The sequence below is a fragment of the Sus scrofa genome, chromosome 10 (genome assembly GCF_000003025.6).
Source record: "Sus scrofa isolate TJ Tabasco breed Duroc chromosome 10, Sscrofa11.1, whole genome shotgun sequence".
Classification (NCBI taxonomy): Eukaryota; Metazoa; Chordata; class Mammalia; order Artiodactyla; family Suidae; genus Sus; species Sus scrofa.
In genome coordinates this window covers 51694225-51713718 of record NC_010452.4, presented here as the reverse complement: position 1 = coordinate 51713718, position 19494 = coordinate 51694225, and the positions used below count along the sequence as shown (strand labels likewise).

General features: G+C 41.1%; 1 protein-coding gene across 3 annotated transcripts in view; it reads right to left on the bottom strand.

Annotated features, from left to right (window-relative positions):
- The window catches only part of C10H10orf67 (chromosome 10 C10orf67 homolog), a 128971-nt gene that overhangs the window by 98422 nt on the left and 11055 nt on the right, over positions 1-19494 (bottom strand). For all 3 annotated transcript variants that reach the window (XR_001299311.2, XR_001299314.2, XM_013980259.2), the window contains exons 2-4: positions 12072-12192; positions 6363-6506; positions 5182-5256 (exon numbers count right to left, since the gene is read on the bottom strand). Coding sequence is in view for 1 of the 3 variants with exons in the window: in XM_013980259.2 (XP_013835713.1) it covers positions 5182-5256; positions 6363-6506; positions 12072-12192 (340 nt within the window). In the remaining 2 variants the exon portion in view is untranslated. The remainder of the gene's footprint in view (positions 1-5181; positions 5257-6362; positions 6507-12071; positions 12193-19494) is intronic.

Here is a 19494-nt window from a genome sequence, read left to right as displayed (position 1 = left end):
CAAAAGCTGCAGCAGAAGGAACTTGGGGAGCCTGGGGAAAGGGCAAGGAGATATGAAAAGTCTAGAGCCAGTGAAAGAACTTGGACCTCATTATGACTTCATAAAAGCCAGCAGGCTTTTTTAAAAGGGGGGCTAAGGAGTTTCCTGGTGGTGCAACAAGTTAAGGATCTGGCATTGTTGCTGCAGCGGCTCAGGCCACTGCTATTGTATGGGTTTGATCCTGGTCTGGAAAATTCTGCAAGCCTAGGGTGCAGCCAAAAAGAAAAAAAGGAGTGGGAGAGCTAAAAGGCTTACTTGCATTTTTCAAACATGTCTTCTTTTTTACAATGAAAACATTTAAATATACACCAAACAAGAGAAAGTGATAATAGTCTGCCATACACTTATCCACTTTTTTTTTTCTTTTTTTTGTCTTTATGCCATTTCTTGGGCCGCTCCCAAGGCATATGGAGGTTCCCAGGCTAGGGGTCGAATCAGAGCTGTAGCCGCCGGCCTACGCCAGAGCCACAGCAACATGGGGATCTGAGCCGCGTCTGCAACCTACACCACAGCTCATGGCAACACCAGATCCCTAACCCACTGAGCAAGGCCAGGGATTGAACCTGCAACCTCATGGTTCCTAGTCGGATTCGTTAACCACTGAGCCACGACGGGAACTCCTTATCCACCTATTTTGTGCTTAGGTATTTTTATAGGAATTCCAGACATGAAGTCCTGGATCCCTAACACTTCAGGGTTCATCTCAAATAATTAGGTTTTTCTTTTTTATTTTTTTTTTTACATAATCACAATACCAGCATCCCATTAACAAGATTGACAATTTCTTAATATCATTTAACACCCTGTCCATAATAACATTTTTCCAGTTGTCTTGAAACTTTTAACAAGTTGGTTCATTCAAAATCAGGATGCTAACTAGCCCCACATGCTGAATTGGGCTATCTGTTTCTTTAATTCTTTCAATCTAGAGCAGAACTTCTATCCTTTTCCTTCTCTCCCTCCCTTCCACTGTGCAACTTACATCCTTAAACTACAGATAATGCTCGAGTTCTCTCCTTCCCACTTTCTCATTCTTCCTTCTGCATTCCTGCCTTCCTTCAACAAATGCTGATTAAAAACCAAGCCCTGGAGTTCCCGTTGAGGCGCAGCGGAAACGAATACAACTAGGAACCATGAGGTTGCAGGTTCGATCCCTGGCCTCGATCAGTGGGTTAAGGATCCGGTGTTGCCGTGAGCTGTGATGTAGGTTGCAGATGCGGCTCAGATCTGGCATTGCTGGGGCTCTGGCGTAGGCCGGCAGCCACAGCTCTGATTAGACCCCTAGCCTGGGAACCTCCATATGCTGCTGGTGTGGCCCTAATAAGGACAATAAGACAAACAAACAAACAAACGAAAAAAAACCAAAAAACAAACCAAAAAACAAAACAAAAAAACCAAGCCCTGAGCTAGACACTAAGGATCCTCTGGTGGTTTCTGTCTTACAGAGTCTATACCGACATGTCCATTTCTCCAGTGCATTAACCCTGTTACAGGAGTAACCATCCCAAAGGATAAGGCATCTCTCTCCTGCTCGGAAAATTCAAGTACTTCCCATTCCTTACAGAAAAACTTGAGAGACATAGGTGGGAATTTGAGTCCCAGGTCCAACGCTGATGATCTCTGAGACCTTGGACAGTTGCTCAATGTCACTGTGCCTTAGTTTCCTGAGTAACAGAAGAGGACACTAGGGTCTCTTTCAAATGCTTATTTTATGGGGTTGAAGCAGGCAAGAGAGCAAGCCCACATTTGTTTGTTTGTTTTGGGGTGGGGTTTTGCATTTTTTTGGGGGGGAGGCACACCCACGGCATATGGAGGTTCCCATGCAATGGGTTCAATAGGAGCTACAAATGCCCACAGCTACAGCAACATAGGCTCTGAGCCGAGTCTGTAACCTTACACCATAGCTCACAGCCATGCCAGATCCTTAACCCACTGAATGAGGCCAGGGATCGAACTTGCATCCTCATAGATCCTAGTCGGGATCCTGAGCCATGAAGGGAACTTCCTGGGTACCACATTTTAGATAAACCACACAGCACTTCTGCAGAGGCATAACTTGACTTCTAATCAGCAAGAACGCTGACTTCAAAGACTAGGCTAGGAGTGCCCCTTGTGGCTCTGCAGGTTAAGAACCAACATAGTGTCCCTGGGTTTGCTCACAGCAATGCTGCATTCTTAACCCACCGAACAGGGCCAGGGATTGAACCCACATCCTCGTGGATACTAGGCAGGTTCGTTACTGCAGAGCAACAACGGGAACTTCCATGAATTTTTAAGTTAATTTTGATTTCATCAGCCTTGTATTGCAAGTGGCCCCCACATGGGACAATGCAACAGCTAGTAATGCTGACCACATGCAGTTCTCTGTCCAGGCCTTGCTCCCTTTTCACTTGTAACTGGAACCGAAAAGTCAATTTACCTAGCCAGTTTTCCCTAACCAACACCCTTCCTTTGAGTAACAGAATCTCTTTTCCATTTGGGTAAATCATCTCCTCACTATTACCTTCTGGGGTGGATAGTATATGACTGCCTGGCTATGGGTGGGGGTAGGGGATCAATAATCAGGCCAGATCAACCAGGGTCAGTCTTGAGATTCTTACAGAAATATTTAGAAAGAGATGTTCTCTATGAGTTTGGCCCTATGTGGAGAGAATCTGCCTGGGAATTTAACCAGCAAAGAAGATAGAAGCAGGGGATGAACAGTTTCTTGATGACATTATTTGAACACCTAGATCCAGCTTTTCCTGAAGTCATTACTACGGCTACACTGTTCAGTTACAAGAGCCAATAAATTCTTTCAGCTAATACCAGTATAAGTTAGACTTCTTTTCTTTCTTTCTTGCCTTTTTTTTTTTGCTTTTTAGGGCTGCACCTGTGGCATATGGAGGTTCCCAGGCTAGGGGGCTAATTGGAGCTACAAATTCTAGCTTATACCACAGCCACAGCAAGGCCAGATCCCAGCCACATCTCCAACCTACACCACAGCTCACAGCAATGCCGGATCCTTAACCCACCGAGCAAGGCCACGGATCAAACCCAAACCCTCATAGTTCCTAGTCAGATTCATTTCCACTGTGCCATGATGGGAACTCCAGTGTGAGTTAGATTTCTGACTTGCTGCTAAAAACATCCTGACCAATGTACACTATGCAGTCTGCCAACAATATCTTTTTATTCCTGTCTGCCAGCTGAATACTTTAAAATCAGCACAAATATAGCCTCCTCTGTGAAGCATTTTAAAAGCATCCCAGCAGAAATAGCTACTCCTTCTGTGGTATCACCATAACTCCTGGTATATGTGTTATCTATGCATTTAAAAAACTATTGTTTTAGCATTCCTACTGTGGTACAATCAGTTAAGAATCAGACTATGGTGGCTCAGGTCGCTGCAGAGGCGTGGATTCAATCCCAGCCCAGCACAGTAGGATAAAGCAATGTAGGTCACAGTTGTGGCTTGGGTTCATTCCCTAGCCTGGGAACTTCCATATGTTGTGGGTGTGGCCACAAAAGTTTTTTAAAAAAGTAAAAAACTGGAGTTCCCATCGTGGCACAGCAGAAACGAATCCGACTAGGAACCATGAGGTTGTGGGTTCGATCCCTGGCCTTGCTCAGGGGGTTAAGAATACAGTGTTGCCATGAGCTGTGGTATAGGTCACAGATGTGGCTCAGATCCTGCGTTGCTATGGCTGTGTGTAGGCTGGCAGCTGTAGCTCTGATTCGACCCTTAGCCTGGGAACCTCCATGTGCAGCAAGCGTGGCCCTAAAAAGCAAAAAAAAAAAAAGTAAAAAACTATTGTTTTAGAGTTCCCTGGTGGCTTAGTAGGTTACGGATCCAACATTGTCACTGCTGTGGCTCTGGTGACTGCTGTGGCATGGGTTCAAACCCTGGCCTAGGAACTTCCACATGCCACAGCTGCAGCCAAACAAATAAAGTATTGTTTTGATTTGTTTATAACCACTCCTTGCATTCTTTTTTCATCTCTGTAATGTCAGTGTCTAGCATATATTAATTGGAAAACAGTATTCACTCAACAAGTGTTGCTTAAATAGAAGGTGAATTTCTTTTACTTAAAGTTATCACAACCTAATATTCTATGGTGTCTGTTGCTTCCTTTTATTTTTTTTATTTTTTTATTTTTATTTTTTTTTTGTTGTTGTTGTTGTTGCTATTTCTTGGGCCGCTCCCGCGGCATATGGAGGTTCCCAGGCTAGGGGTTGAATCGGAGCTGTAGCCACCGGCCTACGCCAGAGCCACAGCAACGCGGGATCCGAGCCGCGTCTGCAACCTACACCACAGCTCAGGGCAACGCCGGATCGTTAACCCACTGAGCAAGGGCAGGGACCGAACCCGCAACCTCATGGTTCCTAGTCGGATTCGTTAACCACTGCGCCACGACGGGAACTCCTGTTGCTTCCTTTTATTTGTTAAAATAGATATGTTCATTAAGTTGAGCCACGTGCAGTCACTGCAATGTGACCTTTTAGGCTCCCCTAAAGGCAATTTCCTCAAGGACAAATTAATAAAAATTGATAAGGATTACAGCTATCTTAAGACCCCTTTACCACATCTGAAATCTGCAGTCAGTGAGCAGAAAGCTGTAAGCCTAAATGCTAACATGAGAACATAAAGGACCAGAAAAAGACACCAACACCCACTGGAGTGTCATGAATTTGTAAAGAGATTATTTATCCGATAAACATTCAGACTGCACTTATATTCCCGACACTATTGTAAGGATCAATTCATGTCACTCCTTAGAACAGGCCTATGAGGGGGGTACTAGATGCTCCTCATCTGCCAGATGAGGAAACTGAGGCAGAGAGGGTCAGGATTTTCCCTAAAGTCACAGAGCAATTGAGTGGCAGAGCCGGACTTCAAACGCCAGGATTCATCACTTGCCCAGGTGTCCTAGATATCAGATTGGAATTTTTGGCTCGAAAGTTGTGTCACCATAAAGTGTTATTTTGATACATTTAAAGTAAGCATGAATAGTCTTAGACTTGATTCCCCTTTGGTGACCTGAAGATGGAGGAATCTGATATTCAAAGCTAAAAAATCTTCTGAGAACCCAGGGTGAGCCCCACACTGCACATTCCCAGAATATAAAGCTGATCTCACTCATAACAGCACAAAAAACCCACCTTGTACATTCCTTTGATAGTAGCTATGGCGTCGGCCAGCTGCTGATTGTAGCATTTTCTTAAGGTGTCCTCATTCTGCAAATGAAAAGTATAATGAGCACCATAATATATTTCCAAACACAACTCTCACATCTACAAGGGAGGGGCTCAGGATAAAACCATCATGCTCTCTAGAAAACATTACTTTATAATCATTTCCTCTACACTACAGCTATTTATAGCACATCCTATTTTCACGTATATTTAACCAAAAGCAAAAAAGAGCTCAGATGGATAAAATAAATACAGATAATGCGAACATTGTATTTCATCTTCCATATCAAAGTCTTTTTAGTGTCTTCAAACTGCTTTTAAAATAGTGAAATCTATTTGGAATTCATATCCTCTTCTGGTCCTGGTACTTTCTGGATGGATTATGCTCAGGAGGAGAAATCTAGGGCCACAAATCCACAAATAGGAGTTACTTTCTGATAAATTATTTGATCCTCTCTGTTATGCATAACAATGTAAGATAGTACATCTTTAAAAAATACCCTTGATTCTGATACAAACAACCAGTAAGCTTTTGACTTAGAATTGGATGGCAATGTGACTGTGCCACTTAATATCTGTCTGACTTTAGACAAGTTGCTTAACCTTGGTGGCTCAGTTTCCTTATCTGTAGAGCAAGGATAACAGATTTCTACTTTAGGATTGTTGAGGGACTTAAAGAGGAAATACATTAAAAAGTACTTTGAGGAGTTCTCATGTGGCCTTATAGGTTAAGGATCTGGTGTTGTCACTGCAGTGGCAAGGGTTCAGTCCCTGGCCTGGGAACTTCCATATGCTGTGGGTATAGCCAAAAAATCTTTAAATAAAAAAAAAAAAATTAGAGTTCCCGTCATGGCTCAGCAGTTAACAAATCTGACTAGCATCCATGAGGACGCAGGTTCAATCCCTGTCCTCACTCATTGGGTTAAGGATCCAGTGTTTCCGTGAGCTGTGGTGTAGGTTGTAGATGCGGCTTGGATCCTGAGTTGCTGTGGCTATGGTGTAGGCTGGCAGCTACAGCTCCAATTCAACCTTTAGCCTGGGAATCTCCATATGCCACAGGTGTGGCCCTAAAAAAAAAAAAAAAAAAAAAAATTAAAAAAAATTTAAAAAATTAATCTATATACAAAACAAAGGGAGAGAATTTCTACCTGCTGGTAACGTTTTTCAACTGTCAGGATCCTGTCATGTAGAGAAGTGAAGAGTCTGCCTGATTCCTCTTTAAGACGGTCCTCAAACTTCAGGTGAAGCAATTGCTTGAGGAACCCAAAATCCACTTGAAGAGATTTAATAACCTAAAAATGGAAAAACATTGACACCATATGTGTATAAACTCTGAATAAATCTTGGCTGATCCCTAAAACACACACACGTGGAGTAGATTATAAGCTGCCCAACTAGAGCTACAAGAACAAACCCAAGTTTGGGCTGCTAAGAGACAGCTAGAAGTTTGAGACCAAACAAGTTCATTGAAAGCTAAAACGAAAACTTCAACAGTCTTAAGAGGAATATCTACATAGGTCAGAATTCAGAACATGACATTCAGAATTCAGAACATTGTCTAGGATATAATCTAATTTCAATTTGTAAAATATATGCTTTGTATAAATGTATATTATGTATTTTGGAAAAAAAAAAAAGGGTATATCACCACAACAGGGAAACAGTCTTCATCCCAGACCTTGAATCACTTAGTTATAGTAAACATATTTTAGGGTGGCCTTATGATTTCTTCTCCTTACTATGCATGTCCTTGTAGAATTCCCTTCCCTTAAGTTCAGGCTAAACAATGACTTGCTTCTAACAGCAGAATAAGGTAAATGTAATGAAATATCACTCATGTGATTGTCTTATGTTATATACACAAAAGTGAATGGATTTTACAGATGTAGTTAAGGACCCTGGTCCCTAATTGGTTGACTTTAAGTTCATCAAGAGTGGTTTATCTAATCAAGTGAGCACTTTATTTTTTAATTACTCAAATGAATTTATCACATCTGTAGTTGTATAATGATCATCACAATCTGATTTCACAGGATTTCCATCCCACAGCCCAGGCACATCCCCCCCATCCTCGAAACTGTCTCCTCCTCCGGTGACCATAAGTTTTTCAATGTCTGTGAGTCAGCATCTGTTCTGCAAAGAAGTTCAGTCTGTCCTTTTTTCAGATTCCACATGTCAGTGAAAGCATTTGATGTTGGTGTCTCATTATATGGCTAACTTCACTTAGCATGATAGTTTCTAGGTTGTCTAGGATATAATCGAAATTACTTGATATACAAAAAACCAAACAAAACAGGAAAATGGATTCAATCTCAAGAAAAAAGATGATTAAGACCAACACCAACATTACCCAAATGTTGGAATTAGCAAGCAAAGACATTAAAGCAACTATCATAACTATGCATGATGAAGTAAAAAATACACTTATAATAAAAAGGAATATTTGGCAATATCAGCAGAGAAATAGAAATTATGATGAGGAGTTCCCATTGTGGCTCAGTGGTAATGAACCTGACTAGTAACCATGAGGATGTGGGCTCACTCCCTGGCCTCATAAAGTGGGTTAAGGATTCAGTGTTGCTGTGAGCTGTGGTGTAGGTCACAGACAAGGCTTAGATTTTGCATTGCTATGGCTGTAACAGTGGCTGGCAGCTGCAGCTCTGATTCAACTCCTAGACTAGGAAATTCTATATGCCACATGTGCAGCCCTAAAAAGCAAAAAAAAAAAAAAAAAAAAAAAAAAAAAAAAAAAAAAAAAAAAAGAAAGTAAGTAAAAGAAATTATGAACTATGACTAAAAAACAAACAACTCTTGGCGTTCCCATTGTGGAGCAGGGGAAATGAATCTGACTAGGAACCATAAGGTTGAGGGTTCGATCCCTGGCCTTGCTCAGTAGGTTAAGGATATGGCGTTGCCATGAGCTGTGGTGTAAGTCACAGATGTGGCTCAGATCCTGCATCCTGTGTGGCTGTGGCTGGCAGCTGTAGCTCTGATTAGACCCCTAGTCTGGGAACCTCCATATGACTTGGGTGCAGCCCTAAAAAGCAAACAAACAAACAAACAAAAAACAAAAAAACCCTCTAGAATTGAAAAAAAAAATCTGAAATTAAAAATTTACTAGAAGAGTTTAGTGAGTTCCCTTGTGGCACTGTGGATTAAGGGACTGCTATTGTCACAGCAGCCCCTTTGGTTGCTACTGTGGCATGGGTTTGATCCCTGGCCTGGGAACTTCCACATGCCATGAGCATGGCCCCAAAAAGAACTTCACTGGAAGAGTTTAACAGAAGACTAAAGACAAAAGAAGAAAGAATATGTGAACTTGAAGATAGATTAATAGGGCAACAGAGAGAAAAAAGATTTTTAAAAATTTTAAAAATAAACAGAGGTCAGGGCCCTGTGAATCAAAAATCAGAGATCTGACATACAAGTAATTGGAGGAGAAGGAGAGGATAGGAAGGGGGGGGTAGAAAAAAATATTTGCAGATATAGTGGCCAAAACTCTCCCCAATTTGGTGAAAGATGTAAACATTCAAAAAGCTGAACAAACCTGAAAAATCAGACTAAAAATATATATATATATAATGGGCTGGAAACAAAACCTTAGGAAAGCAGTTAAGTTAAAACTCAATAATATTTAGAGTAACTAATAAACTTCTTATCAAACAAAGGGCCTTTATAAAGAAAATGGGAAATTAGAGCATTTAAATCTAAATTTTTTTTTTTAGGTCCACACCCACAGCATAGGGAGGTTCCCAGGCTTGGGGTCCAATCAGAACTACAGCTGCCAGCCTATGCCACAGCCACAGCCACGCCAGATCTGAGCCGCATCTGCAACCTACACCACAGCTCATGGCAACGCTGGATCCTTAATTCACTGAGAAAGGCCAGGGATCGAACCTGTGTCTTCATGGATACTAGTCAGGTTCATTACTGCTGAGCCACAACAGGGACTCCTTAAATCTAAATATTAATAAAAACACTACATTTCAAAAATTTGGGGATGAAGCTGAAGAAGTAGTTAGTGGGAAATATACCATCTTAAATGCTTATGAAAGAAAAGAAGGGAGCCTTGAAGTGAATTATCTATAGGCATGAACAGCTTACAGCTCAATGTCCATTACACTGGTCCTTCCTTACTGAGAGAAGGGTGATGTTGTTAGGGCAGGAATGCGCCCCCCCTAGAGTCCTCTGCAGTGAAAAGTGGTCATGTGATATAGTTAAGGCCAATGAGAGATGAGCTGGAGTTTTCTATGGGAAGTTTTTGCTCTTTTAGTAGAGCCACCACTGCCCCTCTCAACTTCTCCCATTTTCTGCTTTCTCTATGAAATGCAGAGAGAGGCTGGAAATGGAGCCACCATGGGGTTACCACGAGTCAGAAATATGATAGCAAAATCCATGCATGAATAATGGAGCTGTGTGTGAAAAGATAAAACGAATCTGATACACGGATGACATCAGGGAGCTACTGCTCTAACTCCTAATTCTGGATATGCTACCCCAAGACTTGCTACTTAAGTCAACATAGGTGCATTGTCTTAATAGATGCAGGCTATTGCCTTTGGAATGGATTAGCAATGAGATCCTGCTGTGTAGCACTGGGAACTATGTCTAGTCACTTATGATGGAGCATGATAATGTGAGAAAATAGAATGTGTACATGTATGTGTAACTGGGTCACACTGCTGTAGAGGAGAAAACTGACAGAACACTGTAAACCACCCATAATGGAAAAAATAAAAATCATTATATAGAAAAATAAAATAAAAAAACCATAGGTGCATTGTCTATACATAGAGCTCTATGCCATCCCAGCTGATACTCATTTCCAATCCAAGGAATTAGAAAAATAAAAACAGGAGGCACAAGCAGGTTAAGGATCCAGCGGCATGGGTTCAATTCCCCAGCCCAGCGCTGTTGGTTAAGGATCTGGGGTTGCCATAGCTGTAGCATAGGTTGCAGCTGCAGCTTGGATTTGATCTCTGGCCTGGGAACTTGCATAGGCTGTGGGTGTGGTCAAAAAAAAGAAAAACAGTAAACTCAAAGAAGGAATTAAATAATAAAGATAAGAAATTTACGAACTAGAAAGTAAAACTATGATAGGATTAATAAATACAGAAGAAATGACTAATGTACACACCCTCTGACTCAGAAATTTCACTTTTAAGAATTTACACCACAGATTTACTGGTGTGTGGTTAGGTACAGATTATTCATTGCAGGTAAAAGATGTGAAACAATCAAAATGCCATCAATAATAGGGGGACAGCTAAACAAATGATGCCATTTTGAGAAACAATGTACTTATAAAACAGGCAAGGCTGCTCCTTAGGTACCAAAGTACACAAGTGATTTCCAAGTTATATTGTTAAGTGAAAAAACAAGCAAAGCATCCTCCAGTATTTACAGTAGTACACCACCCCATGTGAGTTTTACTGATGAGCACGTTTGATAATAACTCTCGATATCCAATGTGTATGAAATATCTTGTTTCTTTACAATCAAAAAAAAATTGAGGGGTACGAATCAAAAAAGACCTCCTCAGGAAGATCCGGCCTGAGTGTGTGTAGGTGCAGACGCAGCTTGATGGTTGCTGTGTTGTGTAGCAGTGCACCCGATATATGGAATATATGCGGAGCCCAAAAACAACAAAAAAAAAAAACAAAAAAAAAAAAAAAAAAAAGACCAAAAATATGATAGTCTATTATGGATTTGACAAAGCTGTATGGTGGTATGTATAGGGGAGAAAAACTTGTCACCTCAAATTGTGTCTCTTTGGCATGATGATTTATTTAGGTTGATTATTTTTAAGGCCCCCAAAGAAGTAGGAAGAACCTTTGACCATAACTGCCTAAAAGGGTATAGCGAGTCAACCTCCAGGCAGGAAGCCATCACCATAGATAACTATGTATAAAAATGTGAACTAGCTGTGTAGACAGGGAGGAACCCAGGCAAGCCTATTTGTTAAAATTCCTCTGTGATCCATTGCCTCTGCATGGCCCAGCAAACATCTGCTGACCAAATATTTGCATTTCCATCTTCATGTGAATTGCCTTCTTTCCTGTGAAGTCCCAAACTACCCCAACATCCTCTTTTGTCTTTAGCTGACATGAGCGTTTGGCTATTTTGGCAAGTTATTCAGTTTTCCTGGGTCTCGTCCACATATATGTTATTACATTTTTGTTGAATTTTCTCCGGTTCACCTGTCTCAAGCCAATTTAAATCTTAGTCCAGCCAGAAAACCTAGAAGGACAGAGGAGAATTTCTTCCTCTGTGACAGTGGGTGACAGAGTTATTTGCTTTATTTTTCTCAACATTTTTTGATATGCCAAAATATTTTATCATTTTTAAAGTATCTTAAACAGAAAATATTCACAGATATCAAAAGAATTCCAGAGAGAGTAAGAAAACATTTCACTAAACAAGATAACATGTACAGGCAAGACATAATACGATACAAATACAAGTAGTAGTTTATACTAATAATTTTTTTTTTTTTTTTTTTTTTTGGTTTTGGTTTTTAGGGCCGCACCTACGGCATATGGAAGTTCCCAGGCTAGGGGTCTAATTGGAGCTGTAGCCACCGGCCTATGCCAGAGCCACAGCAACGCCAGATCTGAGCCGTGTCTGTGACCTACACCACAGCTCACAACAACGCCAGATCCTTAACCCACTGAGCAAGGCCAGGAACTGAACCTGCAACTTCATGGTTCCTAGTCGGATTCATTTCCACTGCGCCATGACGGGCACTCCGCTAATATTTTTAAATGTTAATCATTTTAATTCTGTCAAGGAAGAGACATAAAAGCAAATACTACCTAAAGATGATCTCAAAAGTTTCAAAATAAATCCAGATTTACCTGCACAAGCTTTTGTGTAGATGAACTCAACTCCTGTAATTGCAAAATCTCACTGGAATCTGTTTGAGTAGCATGGTCTGTGATGAAAAAGCCAATCTTCAAATCATCTGAAATGTTAAATCTGAAAAAAAAGGAGGGGAGCGGGGGAGATTAAATGTGCTGTATATAATCAATATTTCCTTCAAAATAAATTTAGTGAGCATGTTTGGTGTAAATCATATTTTAAAGATTCAAAGGGTTGGTGAAGTGATGAAATCCCCGGAATTATCTGCTCATGATTTGGGGTTTTCCCTAGGATTCTGCTGGATTATCAGCTTCTCTGGACTGTAGCACATTGTTCCACTGATACTCTCTTATTTCCATTTTCTGAGACATGGCCAATTTACAAGCCTCCTTTTAATATCTTATCCACTGTTTCACGTGTGCTGCTGCTTGAAGCCATTATAAATTGTGCATGGACATATTAAGGTAAGACAGTGGTTCTCAAAGTATAGTCTGAGGAGCCCCCGGGGTTCCAGAACACTCTTTCAGGGAATCCACAAGGTCAAAATTATTTTCACAGTAATATTAAGATTTTATTTTCTTTTCCACTATCATTCTGTCATACGTGTTCAGTGGAATTTTCCAGAGGCTACATGTCATGTGACTGCATGACAGAAAGCATGCAGAAGCAGACAGAATTCAGCTATTTTTCCATTATGCCAAGCACTAAGAAGATTTGCAAAAATGTAAAATAACACTATTTTCATTAAAGTTTTTCTTTTGAAAAATGGAGTTTGTTTTTCTTTAAAGTATGTTGTTTATACTAATACTGAATTGGTTTATCATTATTGTAAATGTTTCTCCTTTAAAAATTTTTGAATATGGAAACTATGGATAGCTACAGAATAAACTAGAGCTCTTTGAGGTCCCCAATAAGTTTTAAGATTGTAAAGAGGTCCTAAAACCAAAAAATTTGAGAATTGGTTCTTTAAGAGAACCACACCACTGTACTATATTTGATTTTAAACTCGATTCCCAAAAAAATCTAAGTAGGGGGAAGTATTTGTAAAGCTCTCCTCCAGACTTTTAATGACGGGCATCTCAAATGGTAGTAAGAAAGCCAGTTTTCCAGATGTACTCTTTGTCATCAGACTGAGACTGTGCAGAAAATAGATCCATTTTTTTAAAAAAACGTCAGTATGGCTAAACTATAATCTAGTGTCTAGCGTTACAAAGAAGAAAATGAAATCAGAGATTTCTTGCTAGCAAAATGAAATGCTAGGAACAGTATTAAAATAGAGGTCCTATCCTGGTGACACTTAGCCCAAGCCCTGTACAGGACCTATTACTAACCGGACACACAGTTTAAGGAGAATAATACTGGTTTCTAAAATGTGAGCTGGAAAGAGAGCCGTGAAAGCCCAGGTAGAATCCCCAGACCTTCAGCGTAGGCTCCCTGGACAGCATCTGCTGACCAGGCGGAAAAGACTGTGATGGGGGCACTCCAAGGCAACTCCTTTTTTTTACTGCCAGCAGTGCCTCAGATTTATCTTCGCAGAGCTTGGGGGGCAGGGGTGATCATATTCCCAGTGCCAAGGGTCACTCCTGTCTAGTCTCAGCCCACTACAGTGATGTCACTTTCTGAACAGATGTTTTTGAGGTGGGCGTGGAACTCAGTTCTGGCACATGTGACGTGGATCTGCCAGGGGCTCATAGGGAAGCTTTCTGCACAGGAGAAGCAAGGAGAGGTTTCCTCTCTGACTCTGGACATTGCCCCGGTGGGAATGAGGCAGGAACTGGGAGGGTCATCTGGTGACCGCAAGAGGGGCCAGCCAGAGGGCAAAGCCAGTGCATAGATGATGAGCTTTGAAAAATGATTTTGACTGCTGACTTTGTTTAGCCATTGACTTAACTAGCTCTGAAGCCTGGAATGTCATATAATAAATCAACGATTGCTGAGAGTTTCTGCCATCCATGGCTGAAAGCATCCTAACTGATGTTCTATGTGATATCATGTAAATTACTTACCCTTTCTATGCCTTAGTTTCCTCTTATACAAAACAATAGTGCCTATTTCATAGAGTTATTGTCAGGGTTAGTGAGTTGATACTCAGAAGTACTTTGAATGGGATATGTCACACTGCAACCCCTCAAGAAATGTTGCCCATTTTTGGTGCTGTGGTTACTACTATCACCGCTTTGTTTTTAAATGTCATAGTTTATCTATCTATCTATCTATTTATTTATTGCCGCACCCATGGCAAGCAAAAATTTCAGGGCCAGGGATCAAACCCGTGTCACAGCTGCAACCTGAGCCACAGCAGGGACAACATCAGGTCCTTAACCTGATGCACCACCAGGGAACTCCTATCATAGTTTTTAAAAATGATGTTTAGAGAGTTCTTGTCATGGTTCAGTGGTAATGAGCCCAGCTAGGATCCTTGAGGATACAGGTTTGATCCCTGGCCTCGCTCAGTGGGTTAAGGAGCCAGCGTTGCTGTGGCCGTGGTGTAGGCCAGCAGCTACAGCTCCAATTTGACTCCTAGCCTGGGAACTTCCATATGCCAGAGGTGCAGCCCTAAAAAGAGGGGAAGAAAATCATGTTTAGAGAAAACTATTAAAGCATAGCAATATTCCACTAAGAAAGGCTAAATCTGAAGTTCCCTGCTAGACTAGCAGTTAGGGAAATGGCATTTGTCACTGCAGCGGCTTGGGTCACAGCTGTAGCTCAGGTTAGATCCCTGGCCTGGGAACTTCCAAGTGCTGTGGATGTGGCCAAAAAAATAAAGAAAAAAAATTTTTTAAAAACGGAAAGGTTAAACTTAAATTTAAAAAATGTTTGGTATTCATTATAATGATTCTCAATTAATTCCACTAAATTGTCGACTAATATTCCACACACTCATCAATATTATATGATGACAGACCTGTCAGCCACACTTTCTGACTCAGGAGGAGCAGTAATGCTGTACATCTCAATTTCAATTAAAATTTCTGGTGTTTTCTCACAGAAAATTGCATTTTAGATTTGGCCCACTTCATTTTAGGAGCCTATACTTTTTCTTATCAACACAGCACCTTGCCGAGAGGCAACATCCGTAGCCCCAAGCATCCTTGCACATTCTTTCCGGGCACGTCAAGAATACAAAGCCTGGACCACTTTTTTTCCGAGGGCTGTTCCTGAGCTGCGTTTGCAGTGAGCAACCCCAAGGATGAGGTAACGTCTTTCCCCTGCCAAGAAGCAGGCTTGCTGCTCTTCAATATAAAAGTGGTGCTTCCCCATCCCACCCCAAGCTCTGGCATCCTCTCCATTAGCATGACTCGCTGCATGTGTAGCCACCCACGTAGGTCTTTTGTGTCACCCTCATGGCACTTAGAGGGCTGAGGAAACAATGTGAATCAATGTGAGTCACCAACACTGTTTTTGCCATGATGTTAAAGTCCCTTTGTTTCTGACCCTGGAGTCTTGTCTTCTGCTAACAGCCAGGAAACAGTAAAAAGCAAACCTATTAGCTTGTAAGGATGGCAAGATTTCAGACATGCAGATCCTGGACAGGTATCTCAGCCGTAAAATCCTTTCCACAAATGCTTGTATTCAATGCCTTTTTTAAAAAGCTAAGATATAACAATCAACTGAAAAGGATCGCCAATATTTAAGGGTTTGTCTATCTAAAATCTATAACCATTTTTGAAAATAATTTGTGAAAACTACCACTGAATTGTAATCACTATGTTAAAAGTAAATATAAATGATATTACACTGCACTATAGAAATGGATGAATCATATGATCAATTATAATAAACATTTAAAAGAAAATTTTTGGCTGCACCTGCAGCATGCAGAAATTCCCAGGCCAAGCCACAGCAGTGACAATGCTGGATTCTTAACCACTAGGCCATCAGGGAACTCCTCCTTAAAAAAATGTATTTTTAAAAGAAATTTATGACCAATAGGAGAAATAAATTTTTAGGTGGTGGTGCCATAAAATTTCAGAGAAAAAGTTCTTGGTACTTTTCAAAGATGACAACTACTACTGATGACAAACTGCACATGTGGCTTTTTTTTTTTCCCTAGGATATGTGTTTTAGAAATTTTAAAGAAATTCTTTTATGATACATTTGGGAATCTTTAAAACATGAAATAAAAATCATAATACTTCTGAGTAAGTTGTTCCACAAAACACAGATAATAAACATTTCCTAAAATTACTACAAGTCTCCAAAGGTTTGTCATTTTAACCTTTTTTTGTTTTTGTTTTTGTTTTTTAGGGCCACACCATAGCATATGGGCATATGGAAGTTCACAGGCCAGGGGTCAAATCAGAGCTACAGCTGCCAGCCTACAACACAGCCACAGCAATGCCAGATCCTTAACCCTCTGAGCAAGACCAGGGATCAAAACCATATCCTCATGGATCCTAGTCAGGTTTGTTACTCCAGGTTTGTCACTCCCATTGTCCCTAGAGGTAGCTTACTAAAACCCAGGTCATGCCACTATCCTGCTTTGGAGGATTTTAATGGTCTTCTCCTACCTAGCAGGATTAAATTCAATTTTCTTCTTGTGACCTTCAAGATATGGGTGCAAGGAGTTCCCGTCATGGCTCAGTGGTTCACGAATCCGACCAGTATCCATGAGGATGAGGCTCCATCTCTGGGTTCAATCGCTGGCCTCGCTCAGCGGGCTAAGGATCCAGTGTTGCCGTGAGCTGTGGTGTAGGTTTCAGAGGCAGCTCGGATCCTGCGTTGCTGTGGTTGTGACGTAAGCTGGCAGCTGTAACTCTGATTCGACCCCTAGCCTGGGAACTTCCATATGCCACAGGCGCGGCCCTAAAAAGACAAAAGATAAAAGACAAAAAAAAAAAAAAAAAGATGAGGGGCAAACTTGTTGGAGCTTCCTGCATTTAACAAAGAATAACTGAGTACCTACTATTTGCCAGGCACTATTTTTGACACTAAGGATAACAGCAGTGGACAAGGCAAAGTTTTTGTTCTCATGAACAGAAAGACTAATACCTAGACCTAGAAAGACTAATACTGTATGATTGCACTTGCATGTGGTATCTAAAAAAGCCAAACTCAGCGTTCCCATCATGGCGCAGCGGAAATGAATCTGACTAGGAACCATGAGGTTGCGGGTTCCGTCCCTGGCCTTGCCCAGTGGATTAAGGATTTGGTGTTGCCATGAGATGTGGTGTAGGTTGTAGATGTGGCTTCGATCTGATGTTGCTGTGCTTGTGGCATAGGTCAGCAGCTGTAGCTCTGACTGGATGGATTCCTAGCCTGGGAACCTCCATATGCCATGGGTGTAGCCCTAGAAAAGCAAAATAAATAAATAAACAAAAATTTAAAAATTAAAAAAACACAAAAGCCAAACTCATGGCAGTGGGGGAAACAAGGAAATGTTGGTCAAAGGGTAAAAGTTTCCAGTTATAAGATGAATAAGCCCTGGGGCTATAATGTACGCATGGTGACTACAAGTAATAATAATGTTTGTATACTTGAAAGCTGCTAAGAGAGTCAATCTTAAATGTTCTCATTAAAAATAAAAGGGAGTTTCCATTTTGTCAGCAGGTTAACAACATGTATCCATGAGGATGTATCCATGAGGATGTGGGTTCTATCCCTGGCCTCTTTCAGTGGGTTAAGGATCCGGCATTGCTGTGAGCTGTAGTGTAGGTCACAAACGTGGCTCGGATCTGGGGTGGCTGTGGCTGTGGCTGTGGCGTAGACTGGCAGCTGTAGCTCTGATTCAACCCCTAGCCTGGAAACTTTCATATGCCACAGATATGGCCCTAAAAAAGCAAAACAAAACAAAAAAACACCCTATGTGAGATGATGAATGTGTCAACTAACCTTATTGTGATAATCATTTATAATATGTATATACTAAATCATTACATTCTACATTTTAAACTTATACAATGTTATATGTTAGTTATATTCCAATAAACTTGGGAGTGGGAGAGGAAAAGGAAATTATGAAATACCTACAGCCTATGCACAAAATAGTAATTTGTTACAAAGGAAAGAATGGTGAATTTATGGTGGAGAACCTTGGGAGACATCAACCCAACAAGGTCAAGGTTAAAGCACCAATCAGGGAACAGAGTGAATGACATGGACCCACCAAGGTTGATGCCATGGGAAGATGTGACTTCATTTCAGTGGCATTTCTGCCAAGACTGCACAGCCTGAGTCTGGCTGTAAGGAGAGAGCAGATGGACCCAGAGAGAGCTGGTTATACTACAGAATGCTGGCACTTTTTTTTTTTAGGCTGCACCCAAGGCATGCAGAAGTTCCTGGGCCGGGGAATGAACCCATGCCACAGCAGCAGCCAGAGCCACAGCAGTGAAACCTCCAGATCCTTAACCCATCAGGCCACCAGGGAACTCAAGAATGTCTGTGCTTTTAAAAAGTGTCAAGGACATAAACGACAAGAAAAGGCTGAGGAATTCTTCCAAATGAATATATCTGAGGGGACAGGCTAGCTAAAGACAACAACACTTCTAGATAGGATCCTGGACAGAAAGGAAAAAAAGATTCATTGCTGGTATACTTGGCACAGCTTGAATGAGAGAGAGGTCTGTGCAATGTTATCTCCTGTTTTGAGAGGGAAAAACACACTTGAAGGCTTAGGAGTGATGGGAACTATGTCTATAGCTTGCTCTCAAAAGGTTCTAAAAAGACTAATAACGAAAAAATAATGAATGTATGAGTGTGTATGTAAACACGTATGGAAGGAAGAGGAGAAGAGATAAAACAAATATGGTCGAATGTTAAGAATTAAAGAGTCTAGGTGAAGGGGACATGGGGGTCCTTAGTTTTATTCTGACAATTTTTCTGTAGATTTGAGATGATTTCAAAATAAATTATTTTTTTTAAAAGTCATGTGCATCCTTCAAGCAAGCTCAAATTTTACTAATTTCACCCCATAAGAACTGTCAGTATTTCAGGGTTTGACGAACAATAAAACGTGAATTTGGAAGCAACATATAACACATCCCTGTGTACCACTTCGGCGCCTTCTCCAAGTCACAAGTAAGGGGCCTATGTTTATTGGAGCCTAGAGGAAGAAACATCTAGACTGTAGTGCAAGCTGCTTTTCCACCTGGATGTCACGAGCCAGCAGATATGATGGTCCTTAAGAGCGTCTGTGACAAACACGTCTGCTCTGCGGATCCTGTGGCAAGCACCCATCATAAAACCACAGCAGAGACCTCTTGGTTTTGGATTTTGAAGCAAATGTTAACCCTCTTATACAGCTGACTATCATCCTTTGAGAACCGCTTCCGTTGCTACTGAGCCTTACAAGAGTGGAATGCCTAGCCAGGAGTCATCAAGTGATCACATGGCTTGGGTTTCCAAGGAAAAAGTGGGTTTTGTCTGACTCACCAAACCACAAAATTGGTCAAGGCACCTCAATCTCTCATCAGGTGGGAG